General features: G+C 42.3%; 1 protein-coding gene across 1 annotated transcript in view; it reads right to left on the bottom strand.

The window, feature by feature from the left end:
- The window catches only part of LOC108443093 (gap junction delta-2 protein), a 40195-nt gene extending 24507 nt beyond the window's left edge, over positions 1–15688 (bottom strand). The window contains exon 1 of the mRNA XM_017723516.2: positions 14686–15688. Coding sequence (XP_017579005.1) covers positions 14686–14756 — 71 coding nt within the window. The 5' untranslated portion in view covers positions 14757–15688. The remainder of the gene's footprint in view (positions 1–14685) is intronic.
- Positions 15689–24088: the final 8400 nt, after the last annotated feature.

The following is a 24088-nucleotide window of genomic DNA, read 5'->3' on the forward strand; positions in this document are numbered from 1 at the left end:
TAAAAGTCCAGTGTCCTGTTTAGGTGTCAGTTCTCTAAACTGGGTCCTTCTTATCAGCAGGTGTTTCTGTACTTCAGTATGTCGAGCTCATTTGAAAAGAAGCTGTACACGGCGATGTAATCAGAGAGGGATGAAAGGGTGAGTAGATGCAGGGGCCGTAATTAAAGGGTATGGCAGCTGTCCTCAGACTGTGGGTCACGACGTTAATGCATGAACAGATTAATCCGTGTGAGTAAGTGAATGAAAGTGCAATGAAAGGGAATCAATGAATGACTGGAGGATTGTCTGCCTGCTCACTTGACTGAAAGGAGAGGTAGATGAATGGATAATTTCATTCTTCACAACAACACTGAGCCCTCCTGGCTCCTGGCTATGTCTATGACTGCGTACGTGCAGACTTTTCCATTTCGACAGCACAAAAGCTGTCGATACACAGTTTGTGTAAGCAATCCCTAGTCCTTTATCACTGGTCAGTTTCTGACCCCAGAGCCGCTCTTGTCTGAATAATATGTGTTGGTGGACCACTCAGAACTTATATACCAACAAGGTGAACTAATGAGGTATGCATTTCTAATAAAGTGGCCAGTCAGTGGAAGCGCAAGGTGGGTGTTTCCAATAAAGTGGCCACTTAGCGGAAGTACAAGGTAGGTGTTTCTAATAAAGTGACCAGTTAGTAGAAATTCAAGGTAGGTGTTTCTAATAAAGTGACCAGTTAGTAGAAATTCAAGGTGGGTGTTTCTAATAAAGTGACTGGTGAGTGGAAGTGCAAGGTGGGCATTTCTAATAAAGCAACTGGTGAGCAGAAGTACAAGGTAGGCGTTTCTAATAAAGTGACCAGTGAGTGGAAGCACAAGGTGTGTGTTTCTAATAAAGTGGCAAGTTTGTGGAAGCACAAGCTGGCGTTTCTAATAAAGTGGCCACTTAGTGGAAGCACAGGTATTACTTGAATACACAGGATTTACGACAGAAACACAAAATATCAACAGATACATCCTGATTCTGTGCTCCTATCAGATGTCACCTGAATACTAAATAAGCCGTGACTATATTGACTATATGACACATTGTTTTAGATACTCTTTGTATACATTCAGTCATTTTACTATGTTCAGATTTGTGGAGTAAGACTGAAGCTCGTGGTGCTGTCTGAGTGTGTGGTAGTCTGCAGTGTCTAACTCTGAAGTCTGCAGTGCCTACTTGAAACGAATTCAGATGAACGGCGTTATGCGCCAGATTTCTCTCGCAGATGATATAAAGAGCACTATGACAGCGTTCAGCGAGCATAAACTGTGCCATCAATCACACCCCGCTGTCTTACATCATTAAGGTGAGTTAAGGTCAATTTCAGAGTGCTCTGCTGATGTATACTGTCTTCAGTGATGTACGCCACAAAACACGCATATCGACAGAAACATCCATTTGGAAATGTATTCTGAATGAGAAGTAACGTTTCAGTTAAATATGATTTAGAAACCATATACATGTACATACAGCTGCACAATATGGACAAAATACTAGTGTTTATTTTGCTACGTATTGTGAGTATACAGACATCGTGTGACATGGTTTAAGACCTGTTAAGGCCTGTCTTTTTCCAACCAAAATAATTTACTTGTGTTGGGCTACATTAGCTATATGTCTAAACATACACGGTACACCTGTAGAACAGACTCGGTTTATATCACAATACCTACATTTAGAGCCAGTTATTCATTCAGTCTAATGAGAAACTGTAGAACGGACTCGGTTTATATCACAATACCTACATTTAGAGTCGGTTATTCATTCAGTCTAATGAGAAACTGTAGAACGGACTCGGTTTATATCACAATACCTACATTTAGAGTCGGTTATTCATTCAGTCTAATGAGAAACTGTAGAACGGACTCGGTTTATATCACAATACCTACATTTAGAGTCGGTTATTCATTCAGCCTAATGAGAAACTGTAGAACGGACTCGGTTTATATCACAATACCTACATTTAGAGCCGGTTATTCATTCAGTCTAATGAGAAACTGTAGAACGGACTCGGTTTATATCACAATACCTACATTTAGAGTCAGTTATTCATTCAGTCTAATGAGAAACTGTAGAACGGACTCGGTTTATATCACAATACCTACATTTAGAGCCGGTTATTCATTCAGTCTAATGAGAAACTGTAGAACGGACTCGGTTTATATCACAATACCTACATTTAGAGCCGGTTATTCATTCAGTCTAATGAGAAACTGTAGAACGGACTCGGTTTATATCACAATACCTACATTTAGAGCCGGTTATTCATTCAGTCTAATGAGAAACTGTAGAACGGACTCGGTTTATATCACAATACCTACATTTAGAGTCGGTTATTCATTCAGTCTAATGAGAAACTGTAGAACGGACTCGGTTTATATCACAATACCTACATTTAGAGCCGGTTATTCATTCAGTCTAATGAGAAACTGTAGAACGGACTCGGTTTATATCACAATACCTACATTTAGAGCCGGTTATTCATTCAGTCTAATGAGAAACTGTAGAACGGACTCGGTTTATATCACAATACCTACATTTAGAGTCGGTTATTCATTCAGTCTAATGAGAAACTGTAGAACGGACTCGGTTTATATCACAATACCTACATTTAGAGTCGGTTATTCATTCAGTCTAATGAGAAACTGTAGAACGGACTCGGTTTATATCACAATACCTACATTTAGAGTCGGTTATTCATTCAGTCTAATGAGAAACTGTAGAACGGACTCGGTTTATATCACAATACCTACATTTAGAGACGGTTATTCATTCAGTCTAATGAGAAACTGTAGAACGGACTCGGTTTATATCACAATACCTACATTTAGAGTCGGTTATTCATTCAGTCTAATGAGAAACTGTAGAACGGACTCGGTTTATATCACAATACCTACATTTAGAGCCGGTTATTCATTCAGTCTAATGAGAAACTGTAGAACGGACTCGGTTTATATCACAATACCTACATTTAGAGTCGGTTATTCATTCAGCCTAATGAGAAACTGTAGAACAGACTCGGTTTATATCACAATACCTACATTTAGAGCCGGTTATTCATTCAGTCTAATGAGAAACTGTAGAACAGACTCGGTTTATATCACAATACCTACATTTAGAGTCGGTTATTCATTCAGTCTAATGAGAAACTGTAGAACGGACTCGGTTTATATCACAATACCTACATTTAGAGTCGGTTATTCATTCAGTCTAATGAGAAACTGTAGAACGGACTCGGTTTATATCACAATACCTACATTTAGAGTCGGTTATTCATTCAGTCTAATGAGAAACTGTAGAACGGACTCGGTTTATATCACAATACCTACATTTAGAGCCGGTTATTCATTCAGTCTAATGAGAAACTGTAGAACGGACTCGGTTTATATCACAATACCTACATTTAGAGCCGGTTATTCATTCAGTCTAATGAGAAACTGTAGAACGGACTCGGTTTATATCACAATACCTACATTTAGAGCCGATTATTCATTCAGTCTAATGAGAAACTGTAGAACGGACTCGGTTTATATCACAATACCTACATTTAGAGCCGGTTATTCATTCAGTCTAATGAGAAACTGTAGAACGGACTCGGTTTATATCACAATACCTACATTTAGAGTCGGTTATTCATTCAGTCTAATGAGAAACTGTAGAACGGACTCGGTTTATATCACAATACCTACATTTAGAGCCGGTTATTCATTCAGTCTAATGAGAAACTGTAGAACGGACTCGGTTTATATCACAATACCTACATTTAGAGTCGGTTATTCATTCAGTCTAATGAGAAACTGTAGAACAGACTCGGTTTATATCACAATACCTACATTTAGAGCCGGTTATTCATTCAGTCTAATGAGAAACTGTAGAACGGACTCGGTTTATATCACAATACCTACATTTAGAGTCGGTTATTCATTCAGTCTAATGAGAAACTGTAGAACAGACTCGGTTTATATCACAATACCTACATTTAGAGTCGGTTATTCATTCAGTCTAATGAGAAACTGTAGAACAGACTCGGTTTATATCACAATACCTACATTTAGAGTCGGTTATTCATTCAGTCTAATGAGAAACTGTAGAACAGACTCGGTTTATATCACAATACCTACATTTAGAGTCGGTTATTCATTCAGTCTAATGAGAAACTGTAGAACGGACTCGGTTTATATCACAATACCTACATTTAGAGTCGGTTATTCATTCAGTCTAATGAGAAACTGTAGAACGGACTCGGTTTATATCACAATACCTACATTTAGAGTCGGTTATTCATTCAGCTTAATGAGAAACTGTAGAACGGACTCGGTTTATATCACAATACCTACATTTAGAGCCGGTTATTCATTCAGTCTAATGAGAAACTGTAGAACAGACTCGGTTTATATCACAATACCTACATTTAGAGTCGGTTATTCATTCAGCCTAATGAGAAACTGTAGAACGGACTCGGTTTATATCACAATACCTACATTTAGAGCCGGTTATTCATTCAGTCTAATGAGAAACTGTAGAACGGACTCGGTTTATATCACAATACCTACATTTAGAGTCGGTTATTCATTCAGTCTAATGAGAAACTGTAGAACGGACTCGGTTTATATCACAATACCTACATTTAGAGTCCGTTATTCATTCAGTCTAATGAGAAACTGTAGAACAGACTCGGTTTATATCACAATACCTACATTTAGAGTCGGTTATTCATTCAGCCTAATGAGAAACTGTAGAACGGACTCGGTTTATATCACAATACCTACATTTAGAGTCGGTTATTCATTCAGCCTAATGAGAAACTGATGCAGTACTTTGTGCTTCAGTTTAAAAAGACTACTTTTTGGGAAAAAGACCTACACCTTCTAATATGCTGGCTCCACTCCTGAAAGCCTGTCCAACCTTACAACAATAGCTATAAAAGAACCTATATGTGGGCACAGCATGGACTGAGGAATAGATAAGCATATAGAAATGTATAGAAATCCATAGAAGAATGGATCCCTTTATGTATGAATCCAATTGGGTAAAGATAAAATGAGGTAAGTGTTTCATCCTTTTGTTTGAAATGCTTTAAACAAAAATGCTTTTTGGAAAACAGGCTCTCAGTGCAGCAGACAGTGCACAGGAGCAAGCTATTCATTACAGACAGGTGCATATGAAAGCAGTATTGCTTGAAAGGTTTGGATCCCATCTGCAATGACTAATGGCTAAATTAAGTGCCCTCCAATAAACAAGAAATCATAAAGGGCATTTTCCATTTCAGGATTCAGTAAAAGACCTACTGTAGACTAGCCCTCATTACATAACCAATCACAAATGAAAACCACATGCTCATTTATGTAAAACTGCAGTAATACATAAATCAAAACAATTGCAAAGAAGCAGCTGATTTGAGCTGTGAGATATAAGCAGGCAAGTTCATGTCGGACTCCTGCGGCCTTGGCAACCAGATTTAATCTCGGGGCCATAAAAACAGAAATAAACGAATTCATCATCTGGACAGCTTCTTTCCACAAGCTGATTCTCTTATGAACCGGTTTCACCCTCAACTTCTTCTGAAGTCTGAGGTCATGTGCAGTTATTTGTAGACAGTGTAGTTTATGGTAGTGATGACGCATACACACTACATTCGCTCTCTCTCTCTCTCGTCCATGCATATATCATCACAGTCAGGACAAAACCTTGTTTGATGTTGCCGCTTTTCGTTTTTTGACGTAATCTGAAATTGACATCTTCTCTTAGCATTAGAACAAAGTCTGAAGACAAATGGGCCAACAGAAATGCCCTGAAATTTTTATCCATTTCTTCATTAACTTTGACATTAAATCATCAGATGAAAAGTTAAGGATGTTTCTTTTCCCATAAGGTTATCATTTATGAGGTTTTTTTTGGGCTGCGTGCATCACTGGGATGACCGACCCTTGAAGGGGGGCTGTGTGGCGCTTCCACTGAACTTCTCAGAACGTCTCCCAGAATGCCACATGCCTACGCACAGCCTGAATTTAGTTGAATTTCATGGTGTTATTTATTAGTTGTAGTATGTGTTACAGCTGGGCTCTGTTTAATCATGTCCTTTTCAGCTATTTGGCATGCTGGTAGTGTTTTGCCATCTTCATGCTGTGTGTGTCTGATGGTGACCTCCTAATCACTTGTAGTTAACTTCACTGTTAATTACACTGATATATAACTAACTACCTGGTGTCATACCTACTGGTAATTACAAAATCCAGGACCAGAAACTGAATTCAAGGCCCAGATTTGAAGATCTCTAATTTATCATGTTCATATGATCCACACAGTCGCTCTGACAGACTGTAATACACTACAGGAAGCGTAGGGGGCGATACGGCTTCTACTGTTTCATTTAAAAAGCTCTATAATGTTCATATGATCCACACAGTCGCTCTGACAGACTGTAATACACTACAGGAAGCGTAGGGGGCGATACGGCTTCTACTGTTTCATTTAAAAAGCTCTATAATGTTCATATGATCCACACAGTCGCTCTGACAGACTGTAATACACTACAGGAAGCGTAGGGGGCGATACGGCTTCTACTGTTTCATTTAAAAAGCTCTATAATGTTCATATGATCCACGCAGTCACTCTGACAGACTGTAATACACTACAGGAAGCGTAGGGGGCGATACGGCTTCTACTGTTTCATTTAAAAAGCTCTATAATGTTCATATGATCAACACAGTCGCTCTGACAGACTGTAATACACTACAGGAAGCGTAGGGGGCGATACGGCTTCTACTGTTTCATTTAAAAAGCTCTATAATGTTCATATGATCCACGCAGTCGCTCTGACAGACTGTAATACACTACAGGAAGCGTAGGGGGCGATACGGCTTCTACTGTTTCATTTAAAAAGCTCTATAATGTTCATATGATCCACACAGTCGCTCTGACAGACTGTAATACACTACAGGAAGCGTAGGGGGCGATACGGCTTCTACTGTTTCATTTAAAAAGCTCTATAATGTTCATATGATCCACACAGTCGCTCTGACAGACTGTAATACACTACAGGAAGCGTAGGGGGCGATACGGCTTCTACTGTTTCATTTAAAAAGCTCTATAATGTTCATATGATCCACACAGTCGCTCTGACAGACTGTAATACACTACAGGAAGCGTAGGGGGCGATACGGCTTCTACTGTTTCATTTAAAAAGCTCTATAATGTTCATATGATCCACACAGTCGCTCTGACAGACTGTAATACACTACAGGAAGCGTAGGGGGCGATACGGCTTCTACTGTTTCATTTAAAAAGCTCTATAATGTTCATATGATCAACACAGTCGCTCTGACAGACTGTAATACACTACAGGAAGCGTAGGGGGCGATACGGCTTCTACTGTTTCATTTAAAAAGCTCTATAATGTTCATGTGATCCACACAGTCGCTCTGACAGACTGTAATACACTACAGGAAGCGTAGGGGGCGATACGGCTTCTACTGTTTCATTTAAAAAGCTCTATAATGTTCATATGATCCACACAGTCGCTCTGACAGACTGTAATACACTACAGGAAGCGTAGGGGGCGATACGGCTTCTACTGTTTCATTTAAAAAGCTCTATAATGTTCATATGATCCACACAGTCACTCTGACAGACTGTAATACACTACAGGAAGCGTAGGGGGCGATACGGCTTCTACTGTTTCATTTAAAAAGCTCTATAATGTTCATATGATCCACACAGTCGCTCTGACAGACTGTAATACACTACAGGAAGCGTAGGGGGCGATACGGCTTCTACTGTTTCATTTAAAAAGCTCTATAATGTTCATATGATCCACACAGTCGCTCTGACAGACTGTAATACACTACAGGAAGCGTAGGGGGCGATACGGCTTCTACTGTTTCATTTAAAAAGCTCTATAATGTTCATATGATCCACACAGTCGCTCTGACAGACTGTAATACACTACAGGAAGCGTAGGGGGCGATACGGCTTCTACTGTTTCATTTAAAAAGCTCTATAATGTTCATATGATCCACACAGTCGCTCTGACAGACTGTAATACACTACAGGAAGCATAGGGGGCGATACGGCTTCTACTGTTTCATTTAAAAAGCTCTATAATGTTCATATGATCCACACAGTCGCTCTGACAGACTGTAATACACTACAGGAAGCGTAGGGGGCGATACGGCTTCTACTGCTTCATTTAAAAAGCTCTATAATGTTCATATGATCAACACAGTCGCTCTGACAGACTGTAATACACTACAGGAAGTGTAGGGGGCGATACGGCTTCTACTGCATATGATCTGTTTCATAAAAATCCATCACTGCCAGCAGAAAATCCTGCCTTGTCACACATCAATAATTTGCTGATTAAAACGAGTAAGTTTGTCTTTGAGAGTTGTTACTTTTATGCTCCTGTACTGTTCAAATATTTAATTACACAGTGAGATACACTGCTATTTTACATTCATATGACAACATCATCATATTCAAATTAAAATAACATGTCTTTTCTTATACTTATAAACACTAATGTGGTGTGGATTGAAAGGCTTGTTTCAGTGAGTCCTAAAAAATTATATAAAACTACAGCATGCTTTTTTGCTTCAGCCATTGCTGGTGGTATCTGTGACTTCTAGGGGTTAAGACATGCTCTTGCATCTCTAAATGAGACCAATCTATGCAGAAAGAACTACTTTTTAACAAACTGAGCTATAGCATGGTGGCCAAGGTCATACAGCGGTTTTCCAGGTCAGGGTCCATTCAGAACAGGCCTCAACAGGGTCGACCAAAGAAAGTCCACATGTTCAGCGTCATATCCAGGGGTTGGCTTAAAAAAAAAAAAAAGAAAACACATGAGCGCTGCCAGCATTGCTGCAGAGGTTGAAGAAGTGGGAGATCAGCTTGTTAGTGCTCAGACCTTACGCCGCACAATGCATCATTTCAGTCTGCATGGCCATCGTTCCAGAAGGAAGCCTCTTCTGAAGCTGACGCACAAGAAAGCCCGCAAACAGTTTGCTGAAGACAAGCAGTCCAAGAAAATGGATTACTGGAACCATGTCCATGTCTGATGAGACCAAGATAAACTTGGCTCAGATGGTGTCCAGCATGTGTGGTGGCGCCCTTGTGAGGAGTACCAAGACAACTGTCTCTTGCCTAAAGTCACAAGCATGGTGGTGGTAGCATCACGGTCTGGAGCTGCCGCCACTGGGGAGCTGCAGTTCATTGAGGGAAACATGAATTTCAATATGTCCTGAGACATTCTGAAGCAAACTTCGGAAACTGTGCCGCATGGCAGGTTTCCAATATGATAACGACCCCAAACACACCTCCAAGATGACCACTGCCTGGCTGAAGGTAAAGGTGATGGACTGGCCAAGTATGTCTCCAGACCTAAACCCAATTGAGCACCTGTGGGGCATCCTCAAGCAGAAGGAGGAGGAGCGCAAGGTGTCTAACATCCACCAGCTCCGTGATGTCATCATGGAGAAGTGGTAGAGGATTCCAGCAGCAGCCTGTGCAGCTCTGGTGAATTCCAGGCCCAAGAGGGTTCAGGCAGTGCTAGATAATAATGATGGTCATACTAAATATTGACACTTTGAGCCCAATCTGGACACGTCCACTGTGAGGTGGACTCACTTGTGTTGCCAGCTATTTAGACATTAATGTCTGTGTGTTGTTCTTTTCAGAGGACAGTGAATCTGCTCTGCTATACAAGCTGCACACTGACCACTTTAACTTATATCCAAGTTTATTTCTATAGTCTCGTCTCATGTAAAGATATAATAAAATATTTGCTGAATTATGAGGTGTGTACTCTCTTTTGTGAGATACTGTATATAAGTTTTATTTAATTTCTCCTCTACTTTTCAGGAAGCGGTGCATCATCATGCTCCCTGCGGAGAGGCAGAATTCCCTTTCTCGCGCATGAAGGCCATTCTGTTCTTCATTGTCCTCCTGGAGCAACACATTGACTCATTCCTGCTCTAAATAGAGCAGTCACACGGAGACTCATACTCCTAAGGCATGACATAATAATAATGTGCATGAATATGAACCAGGCCTATGAATATGAATGCATATTTTCAACAAAGCATGTAAAGGGTACTTCATTTGGATTAAAATGAAGGGGCCTCATTCACCAAAATCAATATGTGTGTTGTTAAGTGTGTTCTTGAGAAATATGCTAAGAAAAAGTCTGCGTCAGATTCATGACGTGATCTTAAAGTGCAGAACTGTTCTCACCTGTTCTCACCTTTTTATAAAAGTCATTTTTACAGAGCAGATCACTGAAGAGACGTCGTCTGTTTATAGTTTAGAGCCCAGATTTGGGGAAAAAACAGGTCGACTTTCAGTAGAAAAACAAACTGAGTTCAGCTTCTTTTATTATAAAGGTTTAAAATGACATCACCGTCTATTAGACTGGAAAGAAGAGTTACACCTTCATACAACGCCCAGCTTCTGAATGTAGCTTGTGAAATATGAAAGTTATGAAGTAAAGAATATGATGAAGTGCGTTTTGGAATCACCGGTGGTCTCAAGGAGCTTAAGAGGTTGAGAATGGTTGGTGAATGAGGCCCAAGTTTCCAAGGTATGGAAGCTACTTATGTGGAAGTACTTCAAATTTGAAATGGTCCAGGTTCTTTAGGGAACCAAACATAGTCCTTCTAAGGTGGTGCTTTAAAGGGGAACTCCAATGATTTTTCCAAATTATCTACATAATCAAATGGGTAAGATGTAAACAGAATCGATCAGAGTGGTTTGGTGTGAAATGTTAAGCTTTAGAGAAAGGCAGAACTGTTCACAGTGGTGGTGATGGGAACCACATCTGCCTCTAAAAGCTCCCTCACAGAAAGTTCCTACATGAAATGGTTATGAATTCACTGCCTGATAACTGAGACGCTGTTTTATGAGAGTTTTCAGAAGATTTTAGTTGTAAAATCCATTCATGGTGGAGGGATACATAATATGGAGGGTGTTGTGAGGCAAAATAGTCCCCAAAGAAAATTTATTATTCTAGCTTTTCACTATTTTCCATCATCAACATCCCATATAAACTCAGAAGACTCGTGTAGGTTCTCTGGTGGTTCTGGATGGTAAATAAAATGTCTATATCTGTGTTGTAGTCATGGTGACCCCTGGTTCCTATCACCACCACTGTAAAGACATCTGAACCATTTCAGACCAAACTGCCCTGAATCACTCTACATCTCAAACACTTAATTATGAAGAAAATTCTGAAATTAATGAAGATGTTGCTTCATCCAGGAGACCAGTTAGATAAAACAGAGCACGTTCTAGTACTGAGAAGCGAACGCTGTTCTCCCTATGGTCTCAGCGTCGTGTCATTCCTGTTTTACAGTAGATATGCACATTCTCACACGTTGGAGAGTGCAGATAAATTCTTCCGCATGCAGTGAGGTGTGAGTAAGCCGTGCTGGCTGCAGGGGGGCTGGTGAATGAGAGCTGTTGCAGTGGGATCATTCATAACCTATAAAGCTTGTGTACAGCTAGTGGACCACTTCAATGCTCCCAGAGCACAACCAAGGTTCTCAAATCAGTGCCATGACCACGGTGAGAGCAAGCCCCCTGCTGGGAATCTATGCTTTAACGATGGCTGGGTGGTTGAGTGGACAAAGGAAAGTGAGGTGATCGGTGCTTGTATGAGAATTTCATGAGAATCCTAGGTTGGAAGCAGCATGTTGTTTGTTTTCTATTGTGATTCTGTTATTATGCATCCAGAATTGACACAGAGGCTGGTTGAAAGGACTGTGGATAGTGTGAAGATCATTGTTTGTCTACGCTACGAAGATCCTAGTTCAGAAATAAACACGTGTTTTCGCTTCTGCTGTTTTCCATCGATTCTAATATTATATTCCTTGACTAATGCAGTGATGTTACCCGGTGGGCGACGTTACACGGTGGGTGTGCATGTTGTCATCAGTTGCACCATGGATGGCAGCAGTGACAGCCTGCTCTTTTGTTTGTGTTGAAAGAAAGGACTTTAGTAACCGTTCTGGCGTAAATTAACATCATATTCCAGTGAAGAAGTGTTAAAGGATTCAGTGGTAGGTTAGCGCTTTGTTCTGTTGTCTTATTATTGACTATAAATCTACAAAATAACAACCTATTTTGGATTTTATCAGAGTTTTAATCTGTAATCAAACGCCCATGTTACATCCCAGCTATGTACTTTTTTGGAAAACCCTCCTGTGACCCCCAAAAATGTCTCATGTCATTTCAAAAGGTGGGAGGGACATGCCCCCCAGAACATACGGTGCAGCATCTAGATCTGCAACTTGATTATAATCTGATTAGCAGACTATTTGAAATATTATGGATTCATCATTCAAAGCTCCAACAATGGTGCACAAGACAGTGGGAGTCATATCGCCCCCTACACTTCCAGTAGTGCATCCATAATTTGGAGACGAATAGACTTACATGCATTTATAATCACTCAGCTGGTTTCCTGATACGTTTAATCTGCATTGAGAAACTGACACTAAAAAGTCGTGAAGATGAAGTCGCTTCTCGTTTGAATTCTTCCGTTCCACCTTAAATCGCGCAGCAGTACATTTTGGCACCTCAGGCACCATTTAAGGTTGAACGGGTCATTTCAAACAAGAAGCTGGTGAATGAGAAGTGGCTTCAGCCTCGGGCAATGCTCAACGTTGAGAGGCGCTTTAGAAGACATCTCTACTTTCATGGGAAAGTTTCCTGACTGAGATGCGAGAAACGTGGCTACAGCTGACTTAAAGACTAAAGCAGAGCAAAGTAAGTCTGCTTTTTGTTTTTAGCACATCAGCACATACTGACATACACTCACTGGCCACTTTATTAGGTTCAGTTCAGTTGCTTGTTAACACAAATAGATAATCAGCCAATCACACGGCCACAACTCAATGCATTTAGGCGTGTAGAGGTGGTCAAGACGACCTGCTGAAGTGCAGACCGAGCATCAGAACGGGGAAGAAAGGGGATTTAAGGGGCTTTGAACGTGGCGTGGTTGTTGGTGCCAGACGGGCTGGTCTGAGTATTTCAGAAACTGCTGATCTGCTGGGATTTTCACAAACAACCATCTCTAGGGTTTACAGAGAACGGTCCGAAAAAGAGGAAACATCCAGTGAGCGGTCAGTTGTGTGGACGAAAATGCCTTGTTGATGTGAGAGGTCAGAGGAGAACGGGCAGACTGGTTCCAGATGATAGAAAGGCAGCAGGAACTCAAATAACCAACCAGAATCTCTGAGGAACGTTTCCAACACCTTGTTGAAAGTCTGACATGAAGAATTAAGGCAGTTCTGAAGGCAAAAGGGGGTCCAGCCTTTTACTAGCAAGGTGTATCTAATAAAGTGGCCAGTGAGTGTATATTTACAGCCATGATGGTAAAATGGACATAAAATGTCATGGTTTAATTTTTGTTGAATGGACAAAATGGCTCTTCTTAATATTTTGGTTGCGACCCCTGAACTAAGCCTACTAGTAAGGGGTGATCAGCGTGTGACCATTTGCTCGAGCTGTCCACGGCTCGGTCAGCCTTGCACACTCGCCACCAGCCCAGGTAACAGCAGCGCTCTATGGTTCATATTTTGCGGTGACTGACTCAAGCCTGTAGCGAAGTTGTAGAGAAAATCTGCAGTTAGCTACAAAATATGAAAAAATCCGAGTGGTAAAAAAGAGAAGTCACCTATGTCACATGAGGTCTTTCTATCTTCCATGCCATTAGAGCAATGTCCGCCAGGCTTGAGCTGAGCCCGTGGAAGCCTATGTTTGCTTCCCTCAGCCTGCAGGATTAACTCAAAGCCCCACCAACATACGATCAGCCAGGAAGTCACTCACTCGGCCATAAGCCACCATAATGGACCGAAATCTACAATACAAATGCTTATTGTGTGAGCGCAGCTGCTCTGTGTTGCATTTTTTGAAAGGTTAGATTCTGGTGATGGCCCAACACTTTGGCTTTACCTAATATAGGCTGATGGACAGAAGACTGATGGATCTGTGCCGAGCTCAAAGAGCCTCATAATGCAGAAAACAACACATTCAGTAGTAGAACAAGCATTTAAAGGCAACAGTGAAGCCCAAACCTGCTGTTAAAACAGGGCATTCCACAGATTAGTTCAGAATTTCAGCACAATTAATTTGGTTTGTAGAGATTCTGGAGAAATTTACCAAGCAAAGAGAAAAAATAATGCTAAAAAAAAACCCCCAGAAAACAGATTTATTAAATGTATTTATTTTTTATCTCTGTTTTAGCATTATCAGTGTTACATGTGAATTTGGATAGTGCTTGGCTATTTAGTCTTGTGTCAAACATTATAATAAAAAATTGTGCATATTTTTCTATAATTGACCATTTCTTCTTCAAAATATTATGAAATATTTCTCCACATATGAAGTTCTAGCAGAATTCCACCCTAACCTCTCATACCATAGACTTACTGTTGTTATCAATCTTTAAATATTATATTTAAGATGAACTAAAGATGGATTATTCAGAATTTTGTATGATTAATCAATCACTGTGGGCCCATATATGGGCTCTGAATAAGGAATCCAGCCTTTTTTGTATTATATATGCATGTCTTCTGCAGGGATTAAATGGAACAGGTGGTCCGGAGCTTTTACGTTGCTGGGAATCTGGGAATTGAAAGACATACAGAGAGGCTTCCTTACCTTCCTATCATAGTAGAGTGCTGCTGGACAGCAGCCTCCAGGAGGCGTTCCAGGATGGTCCATTCCCCCATGGCTGGACACAGGAGGCATCCACCAAGCACCTGTTACTGACTCAAAGGACCCGTGAGGTTCTCCTCTTCTTCCTGGAGGTGGGACAGCAGCAGGAGTGGCAGGGAGAGAAAGAGAAAGAGAGGCTGCCTCTACCGCAAGTTCTTCAGCATTGAGAACATGTGCCCGTGTTCATCATGCTCATCCTTAGCCTGGCCAGTTCCTCTGAATCTTCAGCCTGGCTGGTTCCTCTGAGTCTTCAGCCTCGCCAGTTCTTCTGAATCCTTAGCCTGGCCGGCTCTTCTATCCTGATGAAACCACAAGGAAGAGAGGGATGTGGAGGGAAACGGACCCTGTCTCGTGCTGCCTTGTCCCAGGATGCCCCTCCACGTGATTTTCCTCGAGCGCTTCACCTAGGCGACCACAGGCTGACCTTGCCCTCGTTCTATGGCCCTTCCGGACCCTCCATTCAGCTGTCCACTCAAATGCTGACCCCTGGCTCCCTCCCTTTCTCTTCACGCACCGTTCTCCTCTCTTCTTTATCTGTTATAATCCTCCAGGCACGTTCACCAGGCAGCACCAGCAGAGCACAGTCAGCCGCGCTCAGGACTCGGCCAGCACACTGTCAATTATGCATTGTACACACATCTGCACGATTCCTCTCTCTCTCTCTCTCTCTCTCTCTCTCTCTCTCTCACCCTGAGCCACACTTCTCCTCCTCCTGTCCGTCTTCACACGTCTCTGTCCAGCCCTGGCAACCGGAGAGCCTCAGCTTTACCCCCCACCTTTTTTCTTCCCCTCCATCATCCTCTTTTGTCCGCTTTTTTCCCTTTCCTGTTCTTTTTCCCCTCCGGGTGTCCTCTCTCCTTCTTTCTCTCTCTCACTCTCTCTCTGCCTCCTTCCTTCTGACCCCGCTGTCACTACGAGCCACTCTCTCTCTCACACTCTGCCCCTCCTTCTCTCCTCCACTCCACTCGCGCTTTCTGTCACTGTGTCTTTACTCACTCTCCCTCCCTCCCTCTCTTCCTCTCTCCCTCCCTCTCTCTCTCTCTGTTAAAACCAGGCTTGAATTGTTCATCGGAGAAGCTCCTAGTCTCACTTTCTCTATCTCTTTCTTTCTCTTCTATACCTCTTCCCTTCTTTGTCTTTCTTTCTCTCTCATCCTTCATTCTCTCTTCCTCTTCAGTGGTCAGTACATCATTCAGCTTCTTTGATGTGTCCGTCTCCTTTTCTCAATGAGATTCTTCTTGATCAGCTACACATTCTTTCAGACCCACAGCGCTGAGTTGTCTGCTGTAGTATAAGTGGGTGGGATTAAACTGCTATAAGCTGAATGGACAGGGCTTAACTGCTATAGGCTGAATGGGCGGGGCTTAACTGCTGTAAGATGCATGGCTGGGGCTAAACTGCTGTAGGAAGAACGGGTGGGGTTAAATTACTGTAGGCTGAGTGGGCGGGGCTAAACTGCTGTCATTATTAGTATCTTTCAGATGTCGGTATTTTGGTTTTATATAAGCATATTGATGAAATTGACTAACAGCTGATAAAGCTGTAGTTATTCAGAAACAATGTTCCATATTTTACTGATGTGTAATGTTTTATGATTGTTTAGTCTATATTTGGTATATATTTGGTCTATATTTTAGTGTTCTATTTTAAAACATTAGGTGTGAAAAGGTACAAATACACTATAATTCCAACAGTAGTCACTTGTCTGTCATATGTGTCTTCACACACATATGAATTTGAGTGACATCCCATTCTTAATCCATAGGGTTTAATATGATGTCGGCTCACCCTTTGCAGCTATAACAGCTTCAACTCTTCTGGGAAGGCTTTCCACAAGGGTTAGGAGTGTTTATGGGAATTTTTGACCGTTCTTCCAGAAGCACCCTTGTGAGGTCAGGCACTGATGTTGGATGAGAAGGCCTACTTTTTGCACTGGTGGTCAGTCATGTTGGAGCAGGAAGGGGCCGTCCCCAAACTGTTCCCACAAAGTTGGGAGCATGAAATTGTCCAAAATCTCTTGGCGCTGAAGCATTAAGAGTTCCTATCACTGGAACTAAGGGGCCGAGCCCAACTCCTGAAAAACAACCCCACACCATAATCCCACCTCCACCAAACTTTACACTTGGCACAATGCAGTCAAACCAGACGGAGAAGCGTGATTGGTCACTCCAGAGAACTCGTCTCCACTGCTCTAGAGTCCAGTGGCGGTGCTTTGCACCACTGCATTCCATGCTTTCCATTGCGCTTGGTGATGTAAAGCTTGGATGCAGCTGTTTGGCCATGGAAACCCATTCCATGAAGCTCTCATCGCTGTTCTTGAGGTACACAGTTGGACCTAATCTCCTCACCACTATATGTTGAAAAATTAACGACTTACTGTTTTGACTGGAAATTATAAAAAAAGAGGGTTTCTGAATTTTGAGAGGTGCTGATTCTAATGCTGTATTATAGACAACACTACTCAGTCTCTAAACCCCCACAGAGTGGCACTCTGTCAATAGAAGTTTATTTACAACCACATCATGAAGATGGACATCTGCTTTTATCTTTTCCACCTGTCTCTCTCTCTCTATCTCATGCATGTGTACAGAGGATTAAGCGAGAGGAATCGCTGCTCTACACCTCCCTCCATCTCTCGGTTTATCCCCTCCCCTCTCTTCCCCGCTCCTCTCATCCAAACACCATCTAAAGCTCTCCGTCCTTTTTCATCTCCTGTCCTGCTCTCATCTCCTATCTGCCTTCTATCTTTGTGGTTCTGTTTTTGAGCACCGTGTGGTCCTGGAGAAGCTTGTGCTGTGTTATCACATCGCTGGTGATGGATTTCACCATTTGTGCCTTTTATCCCGTCCGGGATGGCTCCACTGTTATCTTCTAGACTGCAAATAAGTCCATAATTTTCCAAGCAGGGCCGCACTAGAGACAGCGCATGTGTACACAATCACCCTGCACAGGTACACAGAGCCAAACACGGACAGAGGAGTCTAGTCCTTCTACTGAGTGCCTTCAACTACTTTAAGGTCACTTGTTGCTCACACGGCCTGCATAATCTCCATAGAAAAGCACTGACCAATAGAAAAAGCACTGACCAATACTCTGGAGCAACCTGAGGTCATATGAGCATATGGTCACCATGCCCAATGCCAAGTGTGGGCTAGAGGGGTATAAAGCTCCCAGCATTGGGCTGTGAAGCAGTGGAGCTGTGTTCTCTGGGGTGATGGAGCTCCATCCAGTACCTTTGGGATGAATTGGAGTGACCCAGAACTGACCAGTACCTGACCTCACTAATGCTCAATCAGAACCTCACAGCAATGTGCCTTGCCAGACGAGGAAAGGCTGTTACTGTAGCACAAAGTCATTATTAATACCCTTGATGCCTGAAGAAATGCAGATGCTGTGTCCCAATTGTACAAAGAAATATAGAATGTTTACAGTATATAAACTTTAGACCCATACTTTGCACACTGTAAGATTTACAGGTATGACTGTGTGTGTGTGTCTGAGTGAGTGAGGGTAGGAATGCATGTATATATACATGTGCCAAGGTTTTAGCCAATCTAAGGAACCATTTAAGCATGCAAATCATTCTTTGAGTGTTAGAGAACTGTTGTCTTTACTAAAGAACCCTTGGAGAGTGACCCACGTTTTCAACCCAACCATATGAATGTAGCATTAGATGCTTTGGAGTACTGTATGTAAACTCCTGGGTAAATAAAATTAAAGTATTAAGCTTTTAATTATCTTAACAACACAACATTTCATTAATAAAGTACAGTGCTGTGTAAAAGTATTTGGTTCTTCTATTTTTGCTAATTTTTCACCTGTTTCAGATCAACCAATTTTAATTGATCATTCCACTTGTTGAAGATAAAGATTTATTCAAAACCTATATCAACAACTTACATTTGCCAGCATGTTGTCTTTTACATTGCTGTGGAGGAGTTTTGTCCCATTCTACTTTGCAGAATTGTTTTAATTTGGCTACATTGGAGGGTTTTCGAGCATGAACTGTCTGTTTGAGGTCTTGCCACAGTATCTCAATGGATTCAGGTCAGGACTTGAGTGCTTCAGATCATTGTCCTGCTGAATAACCCAGCTGCACTTGAGCTTTAGGTCATGAACATGACGGGCAGACATTCTCCTGTAGCATTTTGTGATAGAAAGTGGAATTCATAGTTCTATCAATTATGATCAGTTATCCAGGTCCTGCAGAAGCAAAGCAGCTCTAGACCATCACACTACCACCACCATGTTTCACTGTTGGTATGATGTTCTTATGGTCTGATGTGGTGTTAACTTTAGTCCAGATGTAACATGACCCATGTCTTCCACAAAGTTCCATCTTTGACTCATTAGTGCACAGAATACTAATGAAAAAGTCTAGAGGTCTCTTGGATGTTCTTTAGCAAAGGTGAGACAAACCTTCGTGTTCTTTTTGGTCAGTAGTGGTTTGCACCTTGCAACTCTGCCATGGATGCCATTTGTTCCCCAGTGTTATTGTGTAATTGTGTACATTGAACTTAACTAAGGCGTATGAGGCTTGAAGTTTTTTAGACGTTAGTCTGGGTTCTTTTGTGACCACCTGGATGAGTTGTCGATGCACCCTTGGTGAAATTTTGGTAGGCTGGCCACTCCTGGGAAGGTTTACCACTTTTCCAAGTTTTCTCCATTTGTGTGGATAATGGCTCTCACCTTGGTTCACTGGAGTCCCAGAGCCTTAGCAATGACTGTGTACCCCTTTTCCAGACCAGTAGATCTCAGTGACTTTGTTTTGCGTCTATATTTGAATCTCTTTAGAACGGGGCATCATGTGCTGCTTTTTGAGACCTTCTAGCCTGCTTCCCGTTGCCAAACAGGTTCTATTTAAGTTATGTTTTGATTCAGCAGGTCTGGCAGTGATCATGACTGGGTGTGGTCAGTGAAACTGAACCTAATAGTCAGTTGAATTTGTTTGGTTGGTTTAGTAGCTAAGGGGGCAATTACTTTTTCACACAGGGCCAGGAAGGGCCGATCAGCATTTTTCCTTCAATAAATTAAATCATCATTTAAAAACAGTATTTTTGTTTATTTAGGTCACATTTGTCTAATATTTAGAGTAGTTTGATGATCTGAAGCATCCAAGCTTGACAAATATACAAAAAATAGAAGTAATTGGGAAGGGGGTCAATACTTTTTCACAGCCCTGTAAGCTCATTTCTTTAAATGTTGAAGTTTAGTGTTTAAACGTGCAGACAGTCTTTTACAGAAAGAAGAGTCATTGTTGATCCACTCAGCACTGAGGGCTAGTTTGTGTTTAATCATCATCGTCATCATCATCGTTACCCGCTTAGTCCAGATAGGGTCGCGACCGGGAGCAGTCGGGAGAGAATAGAATCCCAGATTCTGTCCCGCACAACTTCTTCCAGCTCATTCCCGGGGACCCCAAGCTGCTCCCAGGCCAACTTGGAGATGTAATCCCTCTAGCGGGTCCTAGGACGACCCAAGGGTCTTACCAGGGCTGTGCCTGGTACACCCACGCCGAGAGGCTTTGAGGGGGCATCCTGATCAGATGCCCGAACCACCTCAGCTGGCTCCTCTCAATGCGGAGGAGTAGTGGCTCTACTCCGAGCTCCTCCCGGATGACCAAGCTCCTCACCCTATCAAGCAGAGTGTAGCTCTAAGAATCATGAGCTCCGGCTGGTATTCAACCGCTTCACTTCAGATGTCACACAGAACACATACAGAGCATCTAACAGTATGTATGTTTAGTGTACAGTTGGAACGCAGCCCAGCGTATGGAATGATGTGCTGTATAGAGATAGCGGAACATCCTGATGGCTGGAGATTTAGAGCTATTGTTTCAGTGCATCACAGCTTTCACAAGCATGCTCCTAGCTGGAATTAGAGCGAGTCGAAAGGAGATGGGAGTCACACGGAATGCAGTTTGTGTACATTACTCATGCCTGTTCATCATCCAGTGCGACGCCAGCGCTGACCGTCACCGTCAGAGCCCGGAGCAAACGGCCTCCTCATGGCCTGCTCGTTTCTTCAGGCAGAATTATGAGATGGTGCTGGGTAGCGTGCGGTTAAACCTTCTTATTTCACACTTTGGATTTTCTGTGTCATACTGGTGGACCACTTTTTAATAGGCTACAGCAGCATGGCAAGTAATACAGCAGGACTAACCTGCTCCAGGGCTGGCTGCATTCTTGACCAATCAGGGCCGAGCACCTGGCGGAGGTGGATCTCTCTTTTCTTCTACAGGCCAGGGCTTCATGTATGATGCAGAGATGATCACATTTGCTATCAATATAATCAATTCTGATTGTTTTAATAGCATTTTTGTAAGGAAATATCATGCTAATTTGTTTTATCTATTGCCCAGACATGGCTCAGAGTCACACATTCTTCAAACAAAGTGGAAACCTGGCTGCAAATCAGCCAAATGTGTTTTGCACACAGAGGAATTACACCTCTGCATTTAAGCCATCCTTGCAGTGAAGCAAACACATACATGCACACTAGTGAACATACACTAGGGGGCAGTGAGCACACATGCTCAGAGCAGTGGGCAGCCCTATCCACAGTGCCCAGGGAGCAGTTGGGGGTTAGGTGTCTTGCTCAAGGGCACCTCAGTCATGTACTGTCAGCTTAGGGACTTGAACCGGTGACCTTCTGGTCACAAGGCTGATTCCCTCACCTTAATTGCAGTGTTTTATAGTTAATATAAATACTGAGAGAAGAATGGTAACAACAACCGAGGCAGGCCTTCATGACGGTTTGCATGGTGAAATGGTTCTTCCGATTGATAGAGAACGTGTTGTGTGTACCTCTATATAGAACCTTTTTGAAAGGATTCATCTATAGCACTGCTGTGTCTGATCCACGCATACCAGCGCAACACACACTAACACACCACCACCACGTCAGTGTCACTGCAATGCCGAGAACGACCCACCACCCAAATGCTACCTGGTCTATGGTGGTCCTGACCATTGAGGATCAGGGTAAAGTATCAGAGAAACAGATGGACTACAGTCTGTAACTGTAGAACTACAGAGTGCAGCTATACGGTCAGTGGAGCTGATAAGATGGACAGTGAATGTAGAAGTACCATGCTATGGCTGATTGGTGCATGTGGTGTAACTCTGTTCACTGTTCGACAAGCATTGTTTATCTTAAGCCATCAAATCTGAAAAGCTGAATAAAGAAGGGAGATATTTCTGACAGCGTAGTAAGAGACTTGGATTAGCAGACGGCTGGAATCTGCGGTGGACAGTGGGTGGGTGAGGGACACTCTTTAGGTAAAAGATTAAATCCCCCCGATTACATGATAATCAGCTTTGCCTACTCTCACTGTCGCCATGGGGAATGGGCTGCAGGGCGCTCACACACGCGCAAAGGTAATTACCGCTTAAGCTAATGGCTTGGAATCAATTTCCAATTTCTTACTTGAAGAAAACCCCCTTCTTCATGCTGCGTGATTGGCAGTGGAGGCCAGTAGCCAAAAGTGCAAAGGGCCCATAACCTGCCGTTTTGGGTGTTTATTTTTTCCATGGCAACATGTGACATTTGTGTGGGTTTATGTACCAAAAGCAGCCATAATCCATATTTTTAAAACTTTATCGTTTATGATTAAACAGGCTGTTTTTGTTACCGTACCTTACGAAGATGCAGGAATATGCATATACATATAAGTGAGGACGCATCAGGTCATTTCCTCGATGGCATCTGTCACATGCAGCTCCAGATGGAGCGCGTTCACCTCCGCCACTACTCTGCCAGATAATTGAATATTGATCTCTAGGTGCAATGAGGTGGTGAGAGGAGGGGGCGGGGCTACAGCTTTGACAGGATGATGGTCTCACTGTATTTTAGACCTTGCATGTTCCTCTGCTTTGTGTTATGGCTCCAGTGATATATTACTGGTAATGATCATAATCACTATTTTTCTTGGACGTGACATTAGGACTCAGACTGGCGATCTCCCAGTGATGACGTGAAACTGTAAACAGTCAACCATAAATCAGTTTGTAAGTGGTGCCAAGGTGCTGCTAAGGCATCCAACGTGGTTACTAGGGTGCAGCGAACCATAGCTCTGGTAGCAACACTACAGCAAGCATGTTGGATATCTTAGCAGCACCTAGGCACCACCTACAAAACCCTAGCACTCACCTGGAATGCCATAGCAATCCGAACAGATGCCATAGCAACCGGTTAGCAACACACTATGGTATTCCAGGTGATGGCTAGGGTTTTGTAGGCAGTGCAAGGTGCTTCTAAGGTATCCAAAATGGTTGCTATAGTTTCTCAGGAGGTTGCTCGGGTGTTGCTAACCATTGCTATATCTTTTATGATTGCTAGGGTTTTGTAGGTGGTGCCTAGATTCTGCTAAAGTATCCAACATGGTTGCTAACCATGGTCTCAGGTGGTTGCAAACCGCTGTTGTAATATCTTTTAAGATTGCTGTTATTCCAGGTGATTGCTAGGGTTTTTTAGGCGGTGCAAGGTGTTTCTAAGGTATCCAAAATGGTTGCTAGGATGTTGCTAACTGTTGCTATGGTAATGTTAAGGTACATCCCAGGTTGTTGCTAAGGTGTCTAACCTTTCACATAAGAAAAACATTATCTAAGAAGCACAGAACTGATGAATAAAATAGAAAAATGCATTTCCTGAAGAAAATGCAGACAGATTTTGCAGCTTAAGCACTTCCCAGGCAGTTGCTAGGGTGTTGCCAGTTACTACGATATTTTATTTGGTTGCAAAGGTGTTAAATAGTTGTTGTGGTGTCATGACTGGTTGCTTGGGTGTTGCTAGTTGATTGCTATGGATCCCCATACGGTTAATAGGGTGTTGCTAATGGACTTCAACCAAAAATGAGCAGAAACCAAAACCGTAAACAAAAGTGGGCAGCACCACCTCCAACTGAACCACATCAGTCAGTAAAGCACGGTGGAGCTAAAACTAGTGCAGTCTAATATTAAAACCTCAAATTACATCTGGGAAAACTACTGGTCATCAGTTTTTGCCCCTTAAAATCAGCATCAGCTTAAAGTCTGACTCACATATACACTCACTGGCCACTTTATTAGGTACACCTTGCTAGTAAAAGGTTGGACCCCCTTTTGCCTTCAGAACTGCTTTAATTCTTCATGGCAGACTTTCAACAAGGTGTTGGAAACGTTCCTCAGAGATTCTGGTTGGTTATTTGAGTTCCTGCTGCCTTTCTATCATCTGGAACCAGTCTGCCCGTTCTCCTCTGACCTCTCACATCAACAAGGCATTTTCATCCACACAACTGACCGCTCACTGGATATTTCCTCTTTTTCGGACCGTTCTCTGTGAACCCTAGAGATGGTTGTGTGTGAAA

The sequence above is a fragment of the Pygocentrus nattereri genome, chromosome 19 (genome assembly GCF_015220715.1).
Source record: "Pygocentrus nattereri isolate fPygNat1 chromosome 19, fPygNat1.pri, whole genome shotgun sequence".
In the NCBI taxonomy this organism is placed as follows: Eukaryota; Metazoa; Chordata; class Actinopteri; order Characiformes; family Serrasalmidae; genus Pygocentrus; species Pygocentrus nattereri.